The sequence below is a fragment of the Trachypithecus francoisi genome, unplaced genomic scaffold (assembly GCF_009764315.1).
Source record: "Trachypithecus francoisi isolate TF-2019V2 unplaced genomic scaffold, Tfra_2.0 Lachesis_group16, whole genome shotgun sequence".
Classification (NCBI taxonomy): Eukaryota; Metazoa; Chordata; class Mammalia; order Primates; family Cercopithecidae; genus Trachypithecus; species Trachypithecus francoisi.
Genome location: NW_022681461.1, coordinates 57,450,851 through 57,476,854, shown reverse-complemented (window position 1 = coordinate 57,476,854; position 26,004 = coordinate 57,450,851). Strand labels below are relative to the sequence as shown.

General features: G+C 43.4%; 1 protein-coding gene across 4 annotated transcripts in view; it reads left to right on the top strand.

Annotated features, from left to right (window-relative positions):
* The window catches only part of MOB3B (MOB kinase activator 3B), a 215,316-nt gene that overhangs the window by 159,059 nt on the left and 30,253 nt on the right, over window positions 1-26,004 (top strand). For all 4 annotated transcript variants that reach the window (XM_033237527.1, XM_033237525.1, XM_033237524.1 and 1 more), the window contains exon 3: window positions 22,855-23,057. In XM_033237527.1, coding sequence (XP_033093418.1) covers window positions 22,855-23,057 — 203 coding nt within the window. The remainder of the gene's footprint in view (window positions 1-22,854; window positions 23,058-26,004) is intronic.

Here is a 26,004-nt window from a genome sequence, read left to right as displayed (position 1 = left end):
CAGGACTCCAGCCTTAGGGAAGATGTGTTAAGTCTTTAGCAGTCCCCAGATCAGCAGGGACTGGGGAGGCAACACCGAGAGGCAACAGCCATTTATTTTTGTGGGAAATAGAGTGTCAGAACCATAGAATGTTAGGTCCAGAAGGCACCTTAGAAATTACCTGGACCAGGATTTTTCAAACTTTAATTTTGTTAAGTATAATTCTACCTAGAACTTAAACACCCACTATGGATAGATAAGAGGAAAACAGGATTCCTTGCTCCTCCCACCATTCAGCACCTCCGTACCTGCAGTAGAGTTTGAGACATACTGATCTCAGCTGCATCTCTTGTCAGCTCAGGAGCCTGAAACCTAGAGAGGTTAAACAAGCTCCTCCAAAGCTCACCCAGATGATTAGCCCAGTGAGAGGTAGTGAACTGGTGTTCCCCAGATGATTTCTAGATCTGAAAACGTGGAGTTGGCTCTGCCTCATCCCACCCCCCAGGTTAAATTGAACTTCCTTAGGCAGTGTGGAAAGCCCCAGGCATCTTCTTTGAATGGTTGATGCCATTTAGGCTGTCTCAATTCCCTCCTGTGAGTTTTAACTAATCTCTTATGAGGGGTTAGGAACTATGAGGGAGTGGTGGGTGGGTGGGGGATGGATCCTGAAATAGCTTGAATAGCTTAAGAGCCCTGGACTAAAGCACAAACAAGGATGATTGGCAATGCTGGGGGTGGGGATGGGGAGGGGTCAGAAGGTGGACCACCTCCACTCCTCCCACAATTTGTCCCAGAGTCAACGTTAATGAGTTAGTTTAATAAGGCATTTATCTAACCTGGAAAATGCCCAGTGGCTTCAGCCCTTACCGTGGTGGCTCACACCTGTGATCCCAGCACTTTGGGAAGCAGAGGTGGGTGAATCATGAGGTCAAGAGATCGAGATCATCCTGGCCAACATGGTGAAACCCCATCTCTACTAAAAATACAAAAATTAGCTGGGCATCATGGCGGGCGCCTATAGTCCCAGCTACTCGGGAGGCTGAGGCAGGAGAATCACTTGAACCAGGGAGGCAGAGGTTGCAGTGAGCTGAGATCATGCCACTGCACTCCAGCCTGGTGACAGAGCGAGATTCCGTCTAAAAAAAAAAAGAAAAAAGAAAAGAAATCCTATCTCTTTTTCTGCAGTTGGCCCTCCCCAGAACTTTGCTAGTGGTCCCAAGAGAGAAAATAAAACATATTTGGTGGAGTTACACTAAATAAAGTTACACTGCTAGTGGTGGCCTCTAGACCTCGTTGTGGGTGAGGATTTGGACACAACTTGCAAGATACAGGGGTTGACCCAGCTTTTCCCAGAAAGGCGTGGGTGGGTTCTGTTGAACTGGCACATCAGGAGTTTCACTGGGGTTAATGTTTTAACCATTGTGTCAATATACTTAATGACACTTTGTTTGAACATTTTATGACAGAATGGAAGCACTTTTAACAAACAAGTTTTGTTTTATTTTTTGGTGAGTAAATAGCAGTAAGATTTACCTAGGTACACTTTGTACTATATTGAAAAGTTTACATTTTGAAAAAACAAATACAATATATTTAGACCAAAGAAATAGACTTTATGCCTTAAGAGCTTTGCAACTCTTTCAGTCCTTATAATCTTTTCAAGATCTAAGGGTCTGTTTCACTCTCCCGGTGCTTCCTGGACTGTGTAGTTTTTATTTGGGAGATTAACCACTGGGGGCTTTTGTTCAGAACCTGCCTTGGATGGAATGGCTTTGGACCGGGTCTCACTTGGTGCCTTCTGCTCCTATGGTGAGGAGAAAACATCTGCAGCCCTCACAGCCCGGCTTCTCCAACACTTTAGGGTGTGACCTTAGGCAGGAAACTTCATCTTCCTCTGTCATTTCCTCATCTGTGAACAGGGGATGATGGTAGTGCCTGCCTCCTGTGGTTGTGGTGAGGACTCAGTGAGGTAATGGCTGGTCCTGGTTCAGAGTAAACCCTCAGTAATTATTAAATATTGTTGTCACTGTTGTCACCAGCACTGTCTCCCCACATCTAGCTGTCTCTTATACCAGAAACTCAAGTCATAGAATTTCAGAGTTGAAGGAAACCCCAGTAATTCCTAAAGGTGCATTAGAATCCCCAAGGGTGCTTTAAAAGTCACCTATTCCTGAATTGCACCCAAGACCCAGTAAATCACAAGGGGGTCTGGGAATCCACTCTGCTGAGAAGCAATGTAGGAGATTGTAATGTGCAACCAGAGATGAAAACCATCTTCCCTTGCCCGAATCCCTGCTCCAACAACCCATGCAAGTGGTCTCCGGGCTTCTTCTTGAACACCTCTAGCCTGGGGAGCTCCCTATCACCTGAGACAATGCATCCCATTTTGGACACCTTAGGCAATATAAATTTGTCTTCATGTTGACCTAAAGGAAGGGGCTCCTGCTGACCATGAGGAAACAGAACAGAGTAGTGGAAAGAGCAAGCTTTGGCTGGGCGTGGTAGCTCACGCCTGTAATCCCAGCACTATGGGAGACTGAGGTGGGTAGATCACTTGAGGTCAGGAGTTCAAGAGCAGCCTGACCAATATGGTGAAACTCTATCTCTACTAAAAATACAAAAACTAGCCAGGCATGGTGGCACATGCCTGTAATCCCAGCTACTCGGGAGGCTGAGGCAGGAGAATTGCATGAACCCGGGAGATGGAGGTTTCAGTGAGCCAAGATTGCGCCACTGTACTCCAGCCTGGATGACAAAGCAAGAGTCCATCTCAAAAAAAAAAAAAAAAAAAAAGAGAGAGAGCAAGCTCTGAGCTTTGAGGTCCGAAGACGTGGGCTTGAATTCCACTCTAGCACTTGTTAGCTTTGTGGCCCTGGATAAGTGATTTGCAATTTTCTTTTCCCTTTCCTCTTCCAAATAACCTTCTTTCAAATATTTGAGCACTATCCTTCCAGTCTTCCCCTAGCCTCCCTGTGTGATAAGACCTTCATTTCCTTTATCACTTTGGTCACATGCCCAGCTCTGCCCATGCACATATAATACTCAAAGATGCATAGGATTCCCCAGGTGTGGTTTTGGGTCAGGGAGGCATCAGGGCTGTCAAGGGCTGGGAGAATGGACCAGAAACCCAAAGACTGAGATACAGGGGGAAGAAGAACACAGACTGGCGCACTAGATCCCTGGCCCTAGCCTCCACGGTCATTTGGCCAAGCTGACCCCTGGTTCCGATAGTTCTGGGACTAAACCTTGGCTTTTGCCTTGGACCAGGGGTAGTGGTGAATGTAATTATTCTGGCCACATCGTTGAGGGAACTAGATGGGGTCAGGGGTAGCTTTCCCTCCTGTTCACTTTGTCCAGAGTTGACATCAGAGCCTGCTGGAGGGTAGGTGAGCAGGAATATGTGTCTCTTTTTACCCATGCCCGGGTACAGCATCCATCCTTATGACCTCATTCCCTCCCCGGCTCAGATTCAGGGTGTCCTGATCACGAGAAAATGCCTGGGTCGGCCGGGCGCGGTGGCTCAAGCCTGTAATCCCAGCACTTTGGGAGGCCGAGACGGGCGGATCACGAGGTCAGGAGATCGAGACCATCCTGGCGAACACTGTGAAACCCCGTCTCTACTAAAAATACAAAAACTAGCCGGGCGAGGTGGCGGGCGCCTGTAGTCCCAGCTACTCGGGAGGCTGAGGCAGGAGAATGGCGTAAACCCGGGAGGCGGAGCTTGCAGTGAGCTGAGATCCGGCCACTGCACCCCAGCCTGGCGACAGAGCGAGACTCCGCCTCAAAAAAAAAAAAAAAAAAAAAATGCCTGGGTCATTCTCAGTTACACACAGTCTTTTCAGTCTAGAAGCAAAGACTCTTCTACCCATTGTGTAGGTCAAAAAGAGAAATGCAAAATTTTGAGATCTGATTTCTGACCTGAAGATCCTTGTTACTAGCTATGTATCTTCAGAAAGTTTGTTTAACCTCTCTTAGTTTCAGTTCCTTCATCTGTAAAAATTGAGACATAAGTAGCTCATACCTCATAGATTACAGGAAGAATTAAATGATGTGGTGTATACAAACTCTTAGTCTAAGTGACTGATGTGTGTTGGCTTCTTGGGGTAAGGAGAGGTGACAGTGAATGATTTCTCACCCCACCACCTGTGAGAGCAAAGCAAGATGGGCTGGGCTTGCCCATCACTCTGCCCTTCAACCCCCTCTGGGGAACCTAGGGTTCCAGTGAACGTTGCTATCCACACGTCTGTCAAGTTGGCCAGTGTAACTCTGGGCAAACCTAAATAGAATGTCAAAGGGAATTTGAATTTTACAGAGGAAATGTGAAAGTCTTAGATAACATTTCTCTAGTTTTTAAAACTTTTTATAGGTCACAGCTCAGTTGCCTTGCAGTTTCATGAACTTTGCCAGTGTTTTCAATTTAGCATAGAAAGTGTGGTCAGATTTGTATAAACCTCGCCTGGGAACTTGTTTGAAGCACAAGTTCTCAGACCCCTCCCCAGACTCACTGATACTCTGGGGGTGCAACCCAGCAGTCTGTGTTCAATGAGCCCACCAGGTGCTTCTCAGGGCTCCCGTTTGAGAACACTGGTCTAGGTGTTAGAAGGGTGGTCCCCTTCCTTCTCCCTTTCCTCCCACCCCTGGCAGTTTTGAGGTCCAGATGACCAAGCCTGGCTCTCTAGCCGTGTATTTTCAGCACTTCCGTAGTGTGAAGATAGCTCCTGAGCGAATGACTCATCGTGTCATCCTGGGAGATTCATGTATTCGCGTCACAGCAGGTGTCATCTAAATCCAAGCCTAGGCCTGGAAAAGAGTTAGGAAACAAACATCTGTTTTGGATGTTCGAACCGCCAGATCAGTTGTCTCCCTCCACCTCAGAGGCTTCCTTCCTGATCTCCCGACCACAGTAATAGTTATCTGATGGCTAATGATAAAAGCAAATTTTATGAAGTTCTACCTTTTAGAAAATACCATTCATTATTTTCCATTTAATCTTCACAACAGCCCAACAAGGTAGATGCTATTAATATCCTTATGTCCTTCACGGTGAAACAGCCTCAGCTCAGTTATTTGCCCAAGATTGTATGGTAATAAATGGGAGACTTGACATCAAGTCAGATACCAGATTCTGTAAATCTTCAGCCAGACTCCCCACTTGGTTAAGCAAGCTAGATCCTTGAGCCAGGAATATGCACAACAGAATATTCTAGGCCTGTGGTTCTTAAAATTTATCATGGATCAGGATTTCTGGAGGACATCTTAAAGCACAGATTGCTGGACCCTAGTCTCCAAGTGTTAGATTCAGCGCTGCTAGGTTGATGCCTGGGAATTTGCATTTTTAGCAAGCTCCCAGATATTGCTGGTGCTGATGGTCCAGAGACCACACTTAAAGAATCACTTCTGTAGGCCAGTGTTTCTTAACCAGGGCTGTACATTAGAATTATCTGAGGAATTTCAGATTCAGTTGCTCTAGTGTGAGACACTGCCATTCTAATTTTTTATGTTCCCTGGATAATTCTAATGCACAACCAGGGTTGAGAACCACTACTATACTCATAGGAAGACTACTAATTGCTTTTTATAGCTTTGGTTCTTGAGTCCTGTGTCCATTTTTCTCTAATAGCGGCATGCATACTGCTGGGAAACTCAGTGTGTGCCAGGGGTACCTACACTGCAAGATAAATAGTGCTCATTCATTTCATTTCAATATTTTCTATGAAACAAACATCTATTATGGAGTCTAGTGCAAAGTGTTCATGAACTATTAATGTAAAATATAATGTAAATGGGATTTAGTCCACTCCTAAGAATTTAGCCAAGGAAAATTGTCAGGACCAGCTATCAAAGATATGCACAAGAAGAGTCATCTAAGTATTACTTTGTCTTTATAATTGTTGAGTCTGTGTGATGGTTATATGGTGATTCATTGTTCAAAGAATATCTAATACTCATAAAGTCGAGTACAAAAAGGAAGATACAAACTGAATATATAGTATGACTCTAATTGTACTTTTAACACAGCTATACACACACAGAGAGAGAAAAAAGACTGGAAAGTAACACAACAAAATATTACCAGTGATTATTTCTTGATGGGATTATGGGTGATAACATTTTCTAATTTTTTAACAATATTACTTATATGATTAGACCAAAAGAATTTGTGTAGGCAGTCACCTACTCTTGTAAATATATATTCTACAGTATCTGCCTGAAATACACAGCATACATTTGTAGATTAGAAGTTTTTTCAGAGAATTAGAAAACATCTTAAAATTGTTGATTAAGGTCCCAATGGTTGCTAATGCCTTTGGGTCCTGGAAATGTGAGGATCATCATAGGAACCTAGGGAGATTGTGCTGGGCAAAAGGACTTTTGCTCTGCAAAGTGGTTCTTCTAATGGGTGTAGGTAGCAGGGGTTCCTAGAGGCTCCCCAGGATGCATGGGGTGGATGTGGGGCTTTTGTCCTCTCCTCTAGCGAGTACACACTCCTTCACAGTGCTTCTGTGTGACATCACCAAAGCATCCACTGTAATTAATGTATCATAGATCAAATGCACCCTAGTAAAGGGAATTTAGCAATGTTCATGTAGTGTGCAAATATGCAGAAGGTTAGAAAGTCAAGCAAATGTAACTCAAGGACCACCTATGAATGTTAATAAAGAAAGAACATATGGAGAAGACTCTTGTATTACAAAACACGAAGCCCATGTGCCTTCATCATCCCCAGAAGACTGTCTATTCATGCTCCCTGGGATTCCATTCAGAAAACAAGTTAATGGTGCCTTCTGCACATTTATGTTAAACAGAGAACCAAAAAGAGGGACTACCCCACTCCAGTGCTTGCTGGGGCTGGGAGAACAAAGAAGCTGAAACTATGAGGTACTCAGAGACAGTGTGGCCAAAAGACATCTTCTATGCAACCAAGCCTCACCTGGCCTTACAAAACAAGTGGTTTGGCCAGAGCTTGAATAACAGCTGGGACTGATGGCCCAATGTAAAGGAGCAGGTGGCAGGCCAGTGGACCCCACTCTGGGGTAGCCCAATGGTGGACAGAACCCCTCCTCCCTAAAATGGCAAACACCTGTTCCAAGGAAGGCCACCTAGCCAGAAGGGCCCACCATCTGCTGTAATCAAATTTGCAATCACAGGCAACATTTCCTCTTAAGGGTCCAGCTGGCAATATAAATAAATGGAATGAATGGGGCTCCTCAGGTAAGTACAGCATCTTCCGTGTATGGGGAACAGACATTACTGAGCTGCTGCCATATGGGAATCTCAGTCCACTTGTGCCAGGTCTTTAGAGTTATTCCAAGAGAAGCAAGAATTCATCTTTGTGTTATAGTTTCCAATTTCTAACTGTCGGCAGCATTTAAAAAATATTATGTAGTCCAAAGAAGACAGTCCTGTGGGCTGACTTTGGCATGCAGCCATCAGTTTCTCATCTCTGCTTGTGAATGTCAAGTTCTAGAGAGACCATTGCTTTAGTCACCTCTGTCCTCTCACTCCTCTTCCCACTCCTGTCTCACCACCACCAAAGTCTCCTGAACTTGCAGATTCTTCTCCTCAAAAGTTGTGTTTCATAAGGACCTTAAAATTGGCTACTAGTCTAACAGTAATTTATTTCAGTTGAGGACTTTTTAAACTCCATGACTAACCATTGAGAGGTACTTTCTGTATGATTAAGTTAATAATTTTTAAGGAATTGCTTTGGTTTTTGAGGGGTAGAGGGTATATTATTTGGGAAGTGGATGTTTGAGAGTGGGTGGGATCTAGGTTTAAATCCAGCTTCACCACCTGTATCATTTAAGCAAGTGATGCAGCCTCTCTTAGTTTTTCATTATTAAAAAAAAAAAAAGTTAGATTAATGGAGTATATTCAAGCAAAGAATTATTCATGAATTGGGCAGCCCTCAGAACCAAAACAGGTTCAAAGGGACTCCAGGACTGCTGCTTAGTTGGATAACATTTATCGACAGAAAAAGCAAAGTACAGAAAATGGAAGTGACGTATAGAAACAGCTGGATTGGTTATAGTTGGGCATTTGCCTTATTTGAACCAGGTCTAAATAGTTGTCTGTCTGTGGTTCAGCTACTGTGATTGGCTAAGACTAGGCTACTTGCTGCAAGAGTAGGATATAGCCTGTTTACTCATCAAGTGGGGTTCATTAGGTACTGAGAAACCTTTAGCCCAAACTTAAAGCAGAGGAGGCAGCTTTCGACCAAATTCAATTTAACAGTATTTTTTCACCCACAAAATAGGGAAAACAACTGCAGAGTTTGTTGGTTTTTTTGGGATAAGGATATTTACATGTCTGGTGCCACTGGATGCTCAGGAAATAAAAGTTTCTCTTGGGAACCAATGAAATTGGGACTTCTAATTGCAAATATTATATCATAGCCACATAAGTTCCAAAATTAAATATATAAAAGTTTTAAGAAATCCATTTTCTATATAATTTTCATTGTAGGTAGGTAGTGTTGCAGTTGAGATTAGAGAAAGTGGGAAAATAGAGAGGGTGAGGGGTTGAGCCTTGTGGGTGTCTGCACCTGGGGGAGGTCCTCAGGTCAACTTCCAGTGCTGGAGACTTAGGTATAACATGACCTTATTCAATTTAACTCTTTTACTTATTGCTGAATCCCTAGTATCTAGCACATCTGCAAACAAATAAATATTTGCTATTCTTAACTATTAAATTGGTTAATGAACGAATAAAGGGTGTATAGCGGGAGTTTTATCTGGCAAGGATGACTCCTGACTCCGCAGCTCTGTTCAGATCACACTGCATGTTAGAGACAGGGCCAGCTTCACAGGCATGAAACCTGCACTCAGAAGGGCCCCATGCTTGGTTTAAGACTCTGCTGTTGCCATCTTGAAGTGCTTAATAAATTTTAAACAAGGGGCTCTGCAAATTATGTAGCCAGTCCTAATCAGAGCATAACAGTAAACACAGAAATGTCAGTGCATAAATCAAAACGTGCAAACTCATGGCCTCTGGAGCCAATCAAATATTTTTGACCCACAGAGTGTTTTTTAAACGTAAATAAACTCTTAATATAAATAAACATTTTCTTTAGAATAGTTGATTTATTAAAAAGTTGTAAAGATAGTACAAAGAGTTCCCATATATCCCTCACCCAGTTTCCAATATTGTTAACATCTCACAAAACATTTGTCACAGCTGAGGAACTAACACATGAACACTTCTGTTATTAAACTCTACACAGTATTCAGTTTTCCCCTAATGCCGTTTTTCTGTTCCTGGATTCCATCCAGGATACCACATTACGTTTAGTCAGCACGTCTCCTTAGGCTCTTCAGACTTTCCTTGTTTTGATGAACTTGACAATTTTGAGGACTACCAGTCAGATGTTTTGCAGAACGTTCTTCAGTGTTGGTTTGTCTGATTTTTTTTCATGGTTAGGTAGGGCTTATGGGTTATGGGGAGGGAGACCAAAGAAGTGAAGTGACTTATCATATCAAAGCCATGTTCTATGAACACGATTGATCACTGTTGATGTTAACCTTGATCACTTGGTCAAGGTCATGTTTGCCAGGTTTCTTGCCTGTAAAGCCACCCCTCCCCTATACTGTACTCTTTGGAAGCAACTCACCAAGCATAGCCCACACTCAAGAGCTTCATCTCCTTGAACAGGAGTATTTACATATTTGGAATCTCGCTACATAAGAGATTTTTTTCTTTTCCCTATTTACTATCAAACCATTTATTTATATCAGTGTGGACTCACAGATATTTATTTTATACTTTAGGTTATAATGCAAAACTACTCCATTTATTTTTTTGCTCAGGTTGTTCCAGTTTGGGCCATTCAGGAGCTCTTTCAGGTTGGCTTCTATGCCCCCATCGTTGTATTTTTATTAGCACTTCCTTTCTTTCTGGCACTAAGGTGTCCCAGGCCATCTTTTATATTTCCTGCTTCAGTCCTAGAATCAGCCGCTTTCTCCAAGGAGCCCTGATTGCTTTATTTAAAAAATGGTATTGGAAACCAAGATCCATATGTTGCATGTGCTCAGTGCTACGAGAGGGTTTTTCTTTCCTTCTTTTTTAATTTTTAAATTTGAATTTCTAAAATTAAGCTGTCAGCTTGTAGAGCCAACTTCCAGGCTGAGTGAACTATGTAATGTTCTAAACTATATAATGGACTAAATAATGTTACTAAATAAAATGTTTGAAAATTTTTTAATGTTCTTGAATTAACTAAAATTTAACCACGGGGACGTTTCATATAAGCATCTAGATTTCTGGATTCTCTTGAAAAAAACAGAAGGTCTGGCAGTCCTAGATCTATATTCCTGCTGGCCAACAATCAGCTAAGGCTGAGAGGCTTTTTTTCCTTTCCTGCATAATACAGTCTGCAGGCTGGCACAGTCCACACCACTCCCAATCATATTACACTCAGCCTACTTTACTCATTCATGTTCCTTTGTAATCCCTGAAGGCATGTGAATATGTGATGTCTTGTTTAAGACATATTCAAGTAAATAATTTACTTGAATTAGTTCATGAATTTAGCTTGACTTTGACCCAGAGATAAGATTTTAGAGTCACATTTCTGGTTTCTTCCCTATCCCTTCTACTTACCTTCACTGGATCTTACATGCACATGCAGTGACTCACCATTTCTTGCTCAGTGCTGCCTTAACCCGTCTATGTCAGGTGGAAAAAGTCCTCATCATCCACTCCCAGTCTTACCCTCAGATTCTTTTTTTCTGGAGAAGATCCCCCAACAGTTTTATTCCTATCTCAGGTTCATTTCAGAAGGGTCACTGTTCCCTTTGGCTCTGCAAAGCCCCCCTCAAGTTGGGCTCCAGTTGTTCTTTCTGGGTTCCCCCAACTGTCCAAAGAGGATCAGTGATGTTGCTATCTTCTCCCTTGCCCCCACCTCCTTCCATTATGTATCTCAGCATGATTTGTCAACCAAATCTGGCTTACTGCAAACTTTAATAACTCTGGAAAACTACCTGTTTGACCACTTTATTTAGATGAAAATGAACACGTCAGGCAAATGTACAATACAATTTGAAGATACATACAATACAATTTGGAGAATTGAAGTACAATACAATTTGGAGATACTTCTTCCTCAGTATCAGTAAAAATCTGATACATGCATTTCTCTCTGAGATCTGCAAGGTGTGAAGAGATAACTGTGTATTAATGTTCATGGTAGCATTACCGCTTTAGACATTACTTGGTTAAACATGGGTCTATAGCAATTCCATGGAGATCTTTCTACCAAGCAGTGGTTTTCAGATTGTGACTCAAGGGCCAGTGGTTGGAGTTGGGAAAAGTAAGGGGAACCCAAGCAGGGGAAGTTCTTCACCACTCCCACACCACTCAGGTTTCTAACTCCCACACCACTCCGGTTTCTATGGTTATTTGTTTATTCACTGGCCTAGTCCGTTCAGGCTGCTACAACAAAAATACCACAAACGGAGTGGCTTATAAACAACAAATGTTTATTTCCCACAGTTCTGGAGGCTGAGAAGTCCAAGATCAAGGCACTGACAGATTCAGTGTCTGGTGAGGCCTTGCTTCCTGGTTCATAGATGGCAGTTTTTGCTGTAACCTCACATGGAGAAAAGAAAAAGGACCCTGTTTTGTTTTTTTTGTTTGTTTGTTTGTTTGTTATTTTGAGATGGAATTTCACTCTTGTTGCCCAGGCTGGAGTGCAATGGCACAATCTTGGCTCACCGCAATCTCTGCCTCCCGGGTTCAAGTGATTCTCCTGCCTCAGCCTCTCTAGTAGCTGGGATTACAGACATGCACCACCATGTCCAGCTAATTTTGTATTTTTAGGTCAGATGGGGTTTCTCCATGTTGGTCAGGCTGGTCTTGAACTCCCAACCTCAGGTGATCCGCCCACCTCAGCCTCCCAAAGTGCTGAGATTACAGGCCTGAGCCACTGCACCTGGCCAGGACCCTCCTTTTTAAAGGCACTAATCCCATTTGTGGGGTGTCTGCCTTTATGAATTAATCACCTCCTAAAGGCCCCACCTCCTAGTACCATCAGCTTGGGGATTAGGATTTCAACATATGCATTTGAGGGGGGCATTAGCATTCAATCCATTGCATTCAGTAATTACATATGGAGAACCACTGTGTTCTGCTATGCATTCGATGCCAGGGCTATGACTATGAACAAGAAAGATCCCTGACATTACACAATTTTCAGTCTCCTGGGAGATAAAAAAAAAAAAAAAAAAAAAGGACAGTTAAAAGATGATGTGGTAGTATTGTCATGGAAGAAGTAGCAGGTGTTATGATATGCCTAACTAGACTGAGGGTGAGGTGGGAAGGGAGGACATTCTAGAGGAAGTGATAAATTAGTTGAGGTTTGAATAACAAACAGGAGTTAGGCAAAATGGAGAAGCTGAGGAGGAGGTTTCCAGCTACCAACCCTCCAGTATGCAGCAATGCACAGAAGCAAGTGAGCAAGAGGATGGTAGCTTCAGATGGCTAGAGTATTACACACAAGTTAGGAGAATCCAGAAATGATGGTGGACCGTGTGAGAAATCATAAAGGGTCTTGCCTGCATGTTAAATAGCTTGGATTTCACCTTGGAATCTGTAGGAGGCTGCTTTAGAGTTTTGTGCAGAAAAACAGATTTCCTGGCTACATTTGCATATTAGGAAAGCCCTTCACCTGCCACGTGGAGATTGGAGAAATGCAGGAGTAAAGAAAGGAAGCTCAGTTCCAAGGGAGCTGCATAAACCAGGCAGGAGGTGGGCTCAGAAGGAGGCAGTGGGGCTGGAGAGAAGTTTAGAGATCAGCAACCGTTCAAGACAAGACTTGGTGTTAATTGTCCTCCACGTAAGGGAAGAAAGATTCTACTGGGGAATAAAGAATAGTTTTATTTGTAAGGATACTCACAATATTATATCCATGACAAAGAACCTGGCCTTCAAATTCTGGTTGGGGCTCATCAAAAAGCTAGAAGATGTGGCAGTCCTAGACCTATATTCCTGATCAAACTTAGCCTAACTTTCAAGAACCAATGAAGTTCATTAACATCCTGTTCTCGGCTCTGTCTCATTTGGCCCATTTGATTTTCAGCAAACTGGTCAGATTTGCACTGTCTAGAGTTTGTTTCTAATGGCTTTTATTGTCAATCCATGGTGAATATCTTTCACGGTTGTCTTGGGTCTTTCTTAATCTACTGTTCCTTTCATATCCATGCTGTGAAAGCAGCGGACAAAGGCAGCCATCTGGGAGCTGGGAATGCTGATGAGCAACTCAGAAGTGGCGCTGGGGGTAGGAGGAGGTGTGACGAGCAGGCACACTGGACTCATGGTTGCTCCTTGGGGTGGCTGAAACAGCACTTCCTATGCCCAGCACATGGCATGTCTGAAAGAATTAAGACTCTCTTGAGAACATATAATCACATACCACTGTTTGTCTTTCTTTTGGCCCGACCACCATGATAACAGACTGGAGGATAGCACAAAAGGGCTGGGGAGGGGCAGAGGGAGGGAGCTGGAAAACAGAGTAGTAGCCAGTTTATTTCTAAGCATTTGCAGCTGTCAGCTTGTTTGGGGACTTTTTTTTCTCTTTTTTTTAGGCAGAGGAACAAAGTCCTGCTACACAGGATTGTTTTCCTTGGCATGACGAACAGACACTTTCTTGAGGAACGTACTGAGATAACACAAAACATCTGCTAAGAGGAATCAATCCTAGCAGCTGAATTTTCATCAGCATCAGCAAGAACATGAAGCTTCTCTCTCTCTGCCTCTCTCTCTGTATATGTATGTGTGTGTATATGTGTGTGTGTGTGTATATATATACACACACACATATATATATAGCAGGTGGCAGGAGAATGGATGGGGATGAAGGGGTAAGAGAATAAGCTAAGAGGAGGAGGATATATATTATTAAGAAACATCTGTGGTGTTCATGAGTTTTGTTTTGTTTCGTTTCGTTTTGTTTTTGCCTTGTGATCTGATTGCATCTTGTTTTGCGAGTACTTTGGAAATGGTGTGTTCTCAGTCATGCTGCCAGAGGAGGTATGTTTTCTTTTTCCACGTGTGTGGGATGTTGTTTTTATTCGTGAACTATTGAGAATGAGTTGTTTTTATGACTTGTAGAGGGATTTCACATCCCTCTTATTACTGGACTCTGAAGACAGAAGGTATGGCACAAAAGCCCTCAGACATAAATAACAGTTTCAAGGAGAAACATGGGCACTTCTGGGTGTTGTTGACGTGTCATCGGGGGTCCCAAAGGATTGGCCAGGACGTCAGGTTTCATCACGTATCCTTTGGAAGCTCCTTGGACAGTTCACATGCTATTCCCATCTATCACAGGTCTTCCAAGTATACTTTCCAAGAAAAGTTTACCCTTTGGAGAAGAGGCAGCTTCACCTGTCCTGTTTCGTTTGCTCTCCTGCCACCCCTGTCTTGGCGTTGATTCAGAAGAGCTGTCTTCCTAGCATTGGTGACATCGGCTGCCATTTGCCAGATGCCTTCTGTGTGCCTGCTGGCGCTGTGCTTCTCATTCAGTCCTCGCAGTCTCATGAAGAGCTAGGTATTATTATCACCATTCCTCAGACAAGAAACAGACTTTTGAAAGTTAGCAAAGTTGCTTAAGGGCAAGCAGCACAGAAGTCCCACAGCTGGAATCGCAAGTGGGATTGAGGCCAGAGCCAGGCACTTCACCAGTGTCCTAAACCCCCAGTGACACATACATTTGAGAAAGTAAAAGCCAAACTACCCTTTTCCACCTTGTCTTCCAACAAGTGTCAATTGTTGTGTCAATTGTATTTGGGTGAGATGAGAGGACCTGTAGAACCCTGCAAAGCTTCCTGACAGAATGGAAAGAGGATAGGCTCCGAGACAGACTTGAATTCAGATCCCTCTTCATCACAAACTAGCTCTATAAAACCAAAGTCAATCCCTTCACCTCTTTGAGCTTTGATTTCAGGGTATGCAGATGGCACAGGAGCTCAACTCTCATTCCAACAGTTAGCAAGTATTTATTCCATACCCACCTTGCTCTAGGTGCCAAGCCACAAAGGAGGCATCACTAAGGAGACATTTGTGAGGAGGCTGGACACCATCCCTGCTCTCACAGAGTGGCCAGTCTGGAGCAGGTAACAGACCTGAAGCAGGGACTCCCACAGATACATGTGGAATTACCATGTGTGATCTGTGCAGGAAAATTTCAGGAGCAGAATAGCAGATGCCAGGGAAGCTGGGTCTGGGGATGATGGGAGACGCTGAGCCAAGCTCTAAAGAAAGAAGAGGCAGTAACCAGGTGATCAATAAAGGGGGCTTCTGCCAGTTGTTTGCAGAACTTGAGGTGTTTGGGGGCAGTTCTCCAGTATCCCCGGAGACAACCTTTTGGTTCTTACTCTTCAGACCACAAAAGCCCAGGTTTAGCCCAGCACCGATCACAGATCAACGTCTCATTCCCAGGTGCTGGCCTTTCTCTTCAGAAGAAAAGGGAAAATTATGAAAACAGGAATGATTAACAGCCAACTCAGAACACACCCCCCCACCCCCCAATCTCCTGGACCTTTGTCAACCAAAGCATTTCTGCATGTTCTAAAGGACTTTTTCCTTTTTTGGCCTCCATAACAAGATAAAATAAGTAACACAAGCCATTTAGGCAACATATTTTCTTTCAGAGGTGCCTGAAAAGGAAGGATTGAATGAGATGTTTGAGGGCTTAGTGGAAGGGAGGGGCAGGAGGGAAAGAGGAAGAAAGAAAAATGGGTTGAAGTGCAGAAATTACTGGAATTTTTATTAAATTTTCTTGGGGAGAAAGGAGATTTACTAAGTCAGAGATGAAAGGCAAATCTGCATGGGGCTCCAGAGAAATTATTACGTTTCATACTTGATTTAGCTCTCACACTGAATGTGGCTTGGAGATCAGAAAGTTGTGGTTAGACACATTCATAAACTCAGCAGGGCTCTGTCAGATGCGGGTTCCTGACTGAGTACCAAGGCTTCATGAGCAACAGAGACAGGGCTACAAGGCTGTCTCATCAAGCCTTCAAGAGAGACTCCAGGCCTGCACTCTCCTCACTCTCCACCCTCACCCCAGCGCCCTGGCCTGCCTCCTCCTTAGCCTGTTTGCCCAGAAAACTCTAGTCTTGCTTTGAGTCTAACTGGTGAGCAGACTCGTGCTAGAAACTTATATTAGTGATTGGTTTGGATTCTGGCCTCTGCTTAGGCATGTTGCCTCAGCTCACTCCAAAACCTGAGCTCAGCTGGCCCTGTTTCAGGTTCATTTACTCCATTTCAGTACTGATCCATTTGCAGAAACTAAGCTACACCACATGACTCAAGGCCATCCAGGCCCAGGGTTATCCTTGGATACCTGGATGTCCATCCCCTCTCTGTGGAGCACTCGTCTGAACACTTTCTCAATGTGGGCCAACTTATTGGAGTCTGAAATTTTCCAGTTTTTAATCTAAGAGCCACAGGCAGTAGTTCAGGGTAGGATAGAGGGAAGGGCATGTTCTAAGACTCAATTATTGATTGCAGATCACTTGGAGATCTTGTGATCAAAGATTGTTTTCTATATCATCAATACAGGCAGATATCTAACAATCTGGGATTATTGCTGATGGTTTGTCTGGATTAGTATAAGACTAGTCAAAATTTAACTCCAAACCCTTACAATCTATTTCAGTTAGGACTGCTGGTTAATGTTGTCTGGCATTAACTTTCTAATTGAGTACAGTGACTGAAAATTAACTTTCACCACCTGGAAAAAAAAAAAAAGATTGAAAAGAAAAGAAGGAAGGTTTCAATGATAAAAATAAAGTTTCGGATTTTTTTCCTTTCCACACCCTAGGCTGAATCACAGTGTTCCTCATTGCAGAGTTTTCTCTTCTCCCCAAAAGCAACATGCAGCCTTCCATGCCAGGACTATATATATCAAGCGTCTGGCAAAAAGCTATCCTTTCTGCTCTGGGTTTTATTTATTTTATTTTATTTTATTTTTTGCCTCCCACAAACAGGAGATGATGGATTCACGTCTTGACTAAATAAGACCACTGCTTTTTTCTGATTCAATTTTGATTGATGAAGTATTCCTGCCTTGCCTGTGCCAGGTGCTTTCAAAGGTGGAATCAAAGTATAACACAGTCCCTTTGTTCAGAGAACTTACAGCAATAAAAGACGTAAGTTTGAGAAACTAGTAGAAAATAATGCAAGGTAGATTATACTCCAGGGCTTATTCAGTACCTGCCACTGTAAGTTCTTTGCAAGTTCAGAATTGATGTATTAATGCCAAGACTGCTATCCTGAAAATAAATAGGCAGGAGGAATTTAATCCCCAAGTGTGTTACAAAGACCATTTGGTCAATGGGATACTAAAACTAAGAATTCACAATAGAATACTCACTATCTGCAAGGCAGTAAGCTAACCCTTTTAGATGTTTATATAATTAATCCGCACAACCACCTAAGCTACAAATAACATTAATATATCCCTATTTTTCTTTAAGGATGGGGAGAGTGAGGATAGGAGACACTACATCATCTGAATATGGCTACATTATGAATAAGTGGTAAAGCTAGAAATGAAGCCTAGGAATTCTGATTACAGACTCTGTGTTTTAAATCAATAGCTATTATGAGCAAAGGGGAATCCAGATTTAAATAGGACTTTTTCCTACAGATATTCTCAGATCCTTTACTATGCTTGGGTACATTGTAAACCTCTATGAAAACAGCATTTTTGCCAATATATTTGGCCTCAGAATCCTCTCTTTTTAGCCAAGGATCTCTCGAGAATCATGACTTTTAAAACACATAATGGGGAATATTGAAGTGGAGGGTCCATCGTATCTTCTGTGCTCGTGAGGCAGAAGGAGGGCATTAGTTATGGTCCTGATGTTGGGTCAGTTGTGCCATGTAGACCACAGGTTGCCGTTTGCTCCGACCCAGCCATGTACAGCTCCCCAGGTCCAGGCTGCCGTTGTAGCTAGCCAAGTGTTCATTTGAGGTGATCCAGTTGCCTTTCTTCCAACTGCTGAACTGGATTCTTTTAAAACAAATATTTTTTGAGCTCCTTCCACAAGCAAGCTAATTGCAGGTCATAAAATGGTTTTCTTGACTGGACAAGATAGCGTACGCCTATAATCCCAGCACTTTGAGAGGCTGAGGTGGGAGGACTGTTTGAGCCCAGGAGTTTGAGACCAGGCTGGGCAACATAGTGAGACTTTATCTCTACAAAAACATTTACAAAAGTTAGCCAGGCATGGTGGCGCATGCCTGTATTCTCAGCTACTCGGAAGGCTGAGGCAGGAGGATTGCTTGGGCCCAGGAGGCTGAGGCTGCAGTGAACTGTGATTGTGACATTGCACTCCAGACTGGGTAGAGTAAAACTCTGTCCTTAAAAAATGAATAAATTAAAATAAAATGGTATTCTTATCGCTCACCTTCCCTGACACCATAGAACCTATAGGATGCTGAAGAAAAAGCCTGAGTTTTGAAGCCAAATCTCTATCTCATTTTACCCATGTGGCCTGGGGCAAATGATTTAACTGAGCTAAGCCTCAGTTTCCTTTAAAAAAAAAAATGGGCCGGGCGCAGTGGCTAACGCCTGTAATCCCAGCACTTTGGGAGGCCGAGGCGGGCAGATCACGAGGTCAGGCGATCGAGACCATCCTGGCTAACATGGTGAAACCCCGTCTCTACTAAAAATACAAAAAATTAGCCAGGTGTGGTGGCAGGCGCCTGTAGTCCCAGCTACTCGGGAGGCTGAGGCAGGAGAATGGCGTGAACCCGGGAGGCGGAGCTCGCAGTGAGCCAAGATCGTGCCACTGCACTCCAGCCTGGGCAAAAGTGCAAGATTCCGTATCAAACAACAACAAAAAAAAACTGAAATAATAATTCCACTACTCAGGGTGTCACTGGGATTAAATGACATTGCACATACACAGATCAGCCCTCATTTGGAGTTATCTTTTCTTTTAGTTATTTAATGGAGATTGGATACTTCTTTGCAGCACCATAAAGAAAGAAAACCAGCTCAAATCAATCAGTTTTCATGAAGTGGCTCTCTGGAGCCTGCCAGGAAAGGGAGTGGGTCAGCAAGCTGCATCTTGTTTTATCTTGCTGCCATGAGGCCAGTTACACAGAATGAGAAAGTTCCAGAGTCTGCAGAAGGGATGGACATCCAGGTCTCTCCATCTGAAGGGACAACCTCTTCCAAGTCCCACCTTCTGAGAAGGTTTATTTAAAACACACACACACAAATCTGGACGTCCGTAAGGCAGAAGAGAAAAGGGTGAAAATAGTATACAAACTATAGAATTGGCCCCTGAACCATCAATAAATATAAGAATTTTTCAAATGCATGTAGCTTTACTGTTCTTTGCCCCACTCCCTGTGGGCTGGATTTTGTCTCTTATTCAGCAGAGAACCCAGTGGGGTTTCCTAGGCTCCCAAGGGCTCCCAGCCTCTTTGCAGTGTCTGGAGTTGGCCTGGGGTGACCTCAGTGCATGCTGAACATGTCTCGACTTGAACCATTCACAGCTTTTGCTTTTGAAGAATGAATTACATGCAAAGGAGGGAATGGTGGAAGAGTGGGGCCTGACTTAGCAGCCAGAGCCAAGAGATTCTGAGCCTGGAGTCCTACCTGCCCGAGGAGTTCAGGTGGGAAATAATGAAATTGAACTTACTCCCAAAGCTCCCACTGAGTGCCAAGCACAGTACAGATACTATTATAAAAACCCTACAAGGTAAATTTGTGTATTAGTTTTATAATAAAGTTGAGTGATGAAGACTCCACTGGATTTTAAACTAAAGACCTAGTTTAAAATCCTAGCCCTACTACTTACATGCTACATAGGCTGCATAAGTTGTAGCTAGTAGGAAGTAGGGCTAGGGTTTTAAACTAGGTTTTCCAGATTCCAAACCAACTACTCTAAAGCCATAGCCCAAAATGAATAGGCAAGAGGCAAACCCCCTTCAAGGCCAGAGACAAGTCAGAGACTTTCCAGACCAGGTTTGGAATGGAAGGCACAGCCGAGATTTCCGAGCTGAGCAGAGGCAGAGTTGGGGGGAACAGAGCTGCTTGGAGACAATCTAAAGGGGGCCAGCAATTGCCATGAGCATCGGCAGTGTGTCCAAAACTTTGCTTTATCTGCAGTCAGTGTGGAGGGTAGAGGGGCTGGCTATAAGGACCACACAGATAAACTGGCACAGCTGTAAGTCCCTGTGTCCCCCAGCGTCTGGTGAGCTTCCATGAGACTGGAACCAGGGGAGGAGAAGGGGGAGCATACCTGAGGGAGTTGGAGCTGCCCAGAAAGGAAGGACCTCGGAGCTTAGAAGTGTGTGCAGAGCCCCAGAGCAGTGCTCGTGGACTTTGGAGTCAGGCTAACTGGCCCAATCCCTTCTCTACTATTTCCCTGCTGGGTGACCTTGGGCAGCTACTTAATTGTCCCAAATCTATTTCTTTATCTGTGAGATGGAAATAATTTAAGGCCTGTTCTGAGGGCTCAGTCAGCTAATCCATATAAAGGGCTTGGCACAGTCCCTAAAACATAGTAAGAGCTCGGTAAATACTACTGTTAATCCCAGGTCTGTGGTCTTAAGGCCTGAGCAGAGAAAGCTAACATACTCTCGTTGAAGGCAGCAGAGTATGTTAACTGACCTTTTCTCACCTCTGGTTGTGGCTTCTGATGCTGTGGACAATTTTCTGCCCTTCTCTGCCTTCTGTCCCCATCCTCTTTCTTTTGCTTATTTATGTTTCTGTGCCACTGAAGAGTAACCTTTAGATGTCTCACTGTGCTTGACAATCGAGTGGTTCTTCTAACCTGGCAAGAGAGACAGTTGTACTCCGTAATACCCATTTTTTAGATTTTAGAGTCAGGCTGACTTGGTTTAAATCCCAGCCCTACCACTTTTTAGCAACAGAATTCATGTTGCAGAGCCTCAGTGCTATTTATCTATGAAACATTAATAGGAATAATAAAACCTATTCCACAGATATGTTGTGAAGATAACATATGTCAACCTCCTGGCATTGTCACCAGCTGGGTTACAGGACTCCCCTTGTGAAGGAAACATACCTGTCTTAGAGGGAATTCCATCACTTCTGGGACTCAGGCTTGAAAGACTCCAGACCCGCCCCCAGCGTGGCAGCAGCAGTTCTGCAGGCCCCTCTCCACTGAGACAGCAGCCCATAAACTCTGCGTGTGGCTACCCTCCACCTTCTCCTCAGCTCTACCTCACCCTCAACCCCAAATCCCAGCATCTGTTGCCCAGGCAGTCAGCTCCCAAGCAGTGCCAGAGCTTCTCCCTGGGTTCATTTCATATGTTGCCACTTTGTTTCAAAGAAAAACCAGTATCAGTGCTGGGACCCAAGGGAAGCAGATCTTGTCACTGCCGCCTGCCAGACATGTTCCTTCTCATCCTGTGCTGGGGTCCCAAGTGATCCCATTATAGTGTCTCACCAGACAGCTGCCACTAGGTTTCTGTGGAGGAAAGGACAGCAAAATTCCAGGCTTCCTGGGGACTTGGGGCACGCACTGTGCACAGCTCTACAATTTTGCTGAAAGGCTAGTGGTCATTTCTACCTTTCCTTGACAAGGATAATTCTGTTGTTTTGTTTTGTTTTGTTTTTTTGAGACGCAGTTTCACTCTGTCGCCCAGGCTGGAATGCAGTGGCTCAATCTCGGCTCACTGCAACCTCCACCTCCCAGGTTCAAGCAGTTCCCCTGGCTCATCCTCCCAAGTAGGTGAGATTACAGGAGCACGCCATAACGCCCGGCTAATTTTTTTTGTAATTTTAGTAGAGACGGTGTTTCACCATATTGGCCAGACTGGTCTCGAACTCCTGACCTCAGGCAATCCGCCTGCCTTGGCCTCCCAAAGTGCTGGGATTACAGGTGTGAGCCACTGCGTCCGGCCCAGTAATTCTTTTCCTTATAACAACAGGCCTTACCTTGCAGAGAAAAGGGAGGACATTATCATTTAATAAGCTCTCACTATATTCTAGGCACTGTAGGAGGATCTTACATTAATACCCTCCCAGCCATGTAAGGAAGACCTTATTAGGACCACTCTTTTACGGACGAGAAACCAAAAGTCAAACAACTTGCCCACAGTCATACATCTGGAAGGGGAGCAGAGTAAGAATTCAAACACTGTCTGTTTAACTTAGGAACCCATTACAACATGTCACCACTTAAGGACAGCGTAAATAACAAAACAGCTTAAGCAGTGTTTGAGAGGGAGAAAGGAAGTGGGCTTGCGATCCTGCAATTTGTTGCTTTGACCGAGCTGGGAGTAGTGGTCATCAGATGGGAAATCTGAGTGACTTCGATGACCACTCACCCTTTCTGTGTTATGAAAAACAAGACCTCCCCCCCAACTCTTACCTTCCTCAAAGAGACAGAGGGGGAATCTGTGTGATGCAAAGTATCTGTGAAAGTTACTGAATTTGCCCACCTCAGAAACAGTATACCTCAGGAAAAACTTTGCAAACTGGTAGCCTGCAAGCCCAGTGTAAGTTAGAGAGATGTTTTATTTTGACTAATGGTACTTTTTAAAACTTCAAGTTAATTGCTTAATGTTTAAAAAATGCAGTAGGTCCACGTATAACTCTTAAATTTCTGAATTATCTTGAAAAATTAGAAGCTGTAACAACACTGGGCCTCCATCCCTATATGGCCACTGTTGGCTGTAGTCACAGCAACTCCTCCCTTTGATGAGGAGGTGGAAGGTGCTTTCTAGTTTGCAACAACCCCCACCCCCCACTCCCTATGACTCCTGTGACACGGGGTGCCAGTCTCCCTGTAGCCTCACCCTCAGACAGTTTTCTGATATTAGAGGAAAGAGGAAAAGGAACTTTCCTGTCATGGTTTCATTCTTTCTTCTTTTTTTCTTCTCTAGGTGTTCCCTTCCCAAAGAACTTCCTTCAGATCTGCAAGAAGATCCTGTGCCGCCTTTTCCGAGTCTTTGTCCACGTCTACATCCACCACTTCGACCGGGTCATTGTGATGGGTGCAGAGGCCCATGTCAACACCTGCTACAAACACTTCTATTACTTTGTCACAGAGATGAACCTCATAGACCGCAAGGAGCTCGAGCCTTTGGTAAGTGGCACCATGCAATAGTGGTATCCAAGTCACCCCAGGAGCTCGGCCATTTGTCATAGTATATTGTCAATCCCTGGAAAATGCTCACTGATGGCTAGCTGTTAGCAGAGGGCTGCAGAATTGAATGGGGTTTAGTGGTCAACAAACAGCCAGGAGATGCCAAGATGTCCACTGTCACCAAATAAGTGTCCGAGATTACTCTCCAAGAGGTAGCAGAATGTAGTGGAAATATGATAGTTTGGATCAGAGGGAGTAGCTTTAATTCTCAGCTCCAAAGTCTTCTTCCACTTACTGCATTCCTTAAATGGGCATCTTTGATATCTTATATTATCTCTCACTCTGTTAATCAAAGATGATCAGAAACATTTCTTCACCTACTGTGAAGTAATATTTAGCACCTACTGTGTGCCAGCTGCTAGGCATACAGTCAGGTAAAACTGCCTTCGGGCAGCTTTTACTCCAGAGGTAGTGACAGAAGTTAAGCCCTAAATAAGAATACAATCTCACAGGGTATTTTTGCTTTTCACACTGAGTTTTCCGTGATGCAGTTTCAATGAGATATATTAGAATAGAGAACATTTGATATGATTAAATCCTTAGTGTTATTGTTTAGGTGAATGGGGAATACTTTTATTTTCTTCAAAAGCTGTCTTTCCAGTGGCACTCAATCTGTGCTTCAGAAGTCAAGGACCCCTAAAAACCTCATCATCTTTTGTAGCATGCAGCATCTCAATGCAGACACTTTGATCAAAGGATTTTTTAGTGGCTCTATTGAGTACTATATTATGCCCCCATATAATACAAGGTGGCTGTTTTGCTAAATATAACTGACAGAGCAACTACATTTCATCCAAGTTCATTTGAATAACCAGAGTACGAGGGCCAGGCTGTCCTCTTTTGCCACCCTGTATCCCTTTCTCTTTATGTACCTATTTTAAAACACGGGTTTTATTATTTTTATTTTTATTTTTTCTTTGAGACAGGGTCTCACTCTATCTCCCAGTCTGGAGTGCAATGGCAAGGTCATAGCTCACCATAGCTCACCTTCAACTCCTGGGTTCAAGCAATCCTCCCACCTCAGCCTCCCAAGTAGCTGGGACTATAGGCTGGCATGGCTGTTTTTTTTTTTTTTTTTTTTTTAGAGATGGGATGTCACTATGTTGTCCAAGTTTGTCTCAAACTCCTGGCTTCAAGTAATTCTCCACCCTTGTTCTCCCAAATTGCTGGGATTACAGGTGGGAGCCACCACGCCTGGCCAGGTTTTATTATTATTTAGGTATGGTAAAGCTAACAGATCAGATGACTGTCATTGAAAAGAGAATTTGTTATACTCGTCCCAAGAGAAAGAGCCATGCCGCGCCACAAGAGAGCACATGGGAAAGCACCAGGGTTGGTCAGGAGATGGAGGGAGCAGACAAAGCAAGGGCAAGAACCCTCCCTGTGGTTTTCACGGGAAGGAATGGGCCAGACAGAGTAAGCAGGTTTAGGGTTGGCTAACAGGAATAATCTCTGGAGCCTAGGGGTTATTCCTAGTTATCTGATACCTGGCCCTGGGGTGGTTAGTGTGAGACCCTGATGGAGGAAGTATTTGGGGTGCAGGCTCTGCAGGATTGGTTTGCATTGGTTGTTGTGTAAACAGCTTGAGGGCAAATTGTTTACCATCACTAGAATTGGCTAGCTCTGGGAGGGGCAGTCCCTCCAGGATCAACAAGACCACTTTGATGCTAAAGAATCAAAACACAAAAAATAAGAGGTATGTTTAATACAGTACAATACCTGTACCTGGCAAAGAAGATGGTGAATTTCACATATCACCTTTAGTGTTTTTCACCTTGAAATTTATTATTGTGCTATGAGAATATATGGCAAAAAAAATGTATATATTATACAATATATATATATAATACTATATATATATATATATATTTGCATTACTCAGTAGTCCTGGAACAAAGCAAGACTTTTTGGGGTACACTTGAGATGTCTCACATATTTACTTTAAAAAGAGCCTATTTTCTTCATTTTCTTTCACGAGAGATCTCTAGAAGGCTCTGGGGTAGGAACCGAGTTGTCTCTAAATGCAGTTGGCCAAATAGTATGGAAAGAAGCTACAATTCATTGATGGCTGAGTTTTATAAAGGCTGTTTTGGGTAAACAGTCACTATGGGAAGATAAGGTTGTACAAACAGCTCAAGGGAGTTAAGACTAGAAACAATTGATAAAGCTAATTTCAGAAAATGTCAAGGACAGAGGAAAGATGGACAAGGCCCATGTAAATGAAGAGCCAGAAGAAACCACTGCGATCTCCTAGATGGTTTCAGTTCAGTTCTCTTCTGTAGTCATGTTCAGGTCGATGCAAGATAACTTCCCCAAAGGCCCACAAGACGGAAGAGGCTATGGAAGCACTCACGCTTCCAGTTTCACTGAGCTAAGGGATCAGAAACACCAAGATAGAGCTGAAAGTCAATTTCTCCTTTATGCCTGAAAGCATAAAGACAACATTGTAGGAAAAAGCTGAGTGTATGTTATCAAGTAGAGAAAGGCTTTCTTTGCTGTCAGAAAACTCAGTTATTTTCTATAATTGAAGAAAGGGCTCCAAGGCAGTGCCAGGAACTAACTTGAAGTCTCAGAGTCACAGAATGGCCTCAAACATGTCAGTATCCTAGACATGAGACTCTTTGGGGGACTGGGATAAAATTAGGTTAACCAGAAACTTTTAACAGTTTAAGTGAGCAAGAAAGGTACCAGGTTTTATTCCCCAGAAGTTTATATTTCTTTAAATCTTGTTTGCAATAGTATACTTCCTACATTTCTGTGTTAATTATAATTACAGGGAAATTAATTTTAATGCTTGTAAATATTTATACTTTTTAATTGCTTAATTGTCAGAACTTATCTGTTTGTTTTACACTAACCAAAACCTATAAAGGAATAGAAATAGATA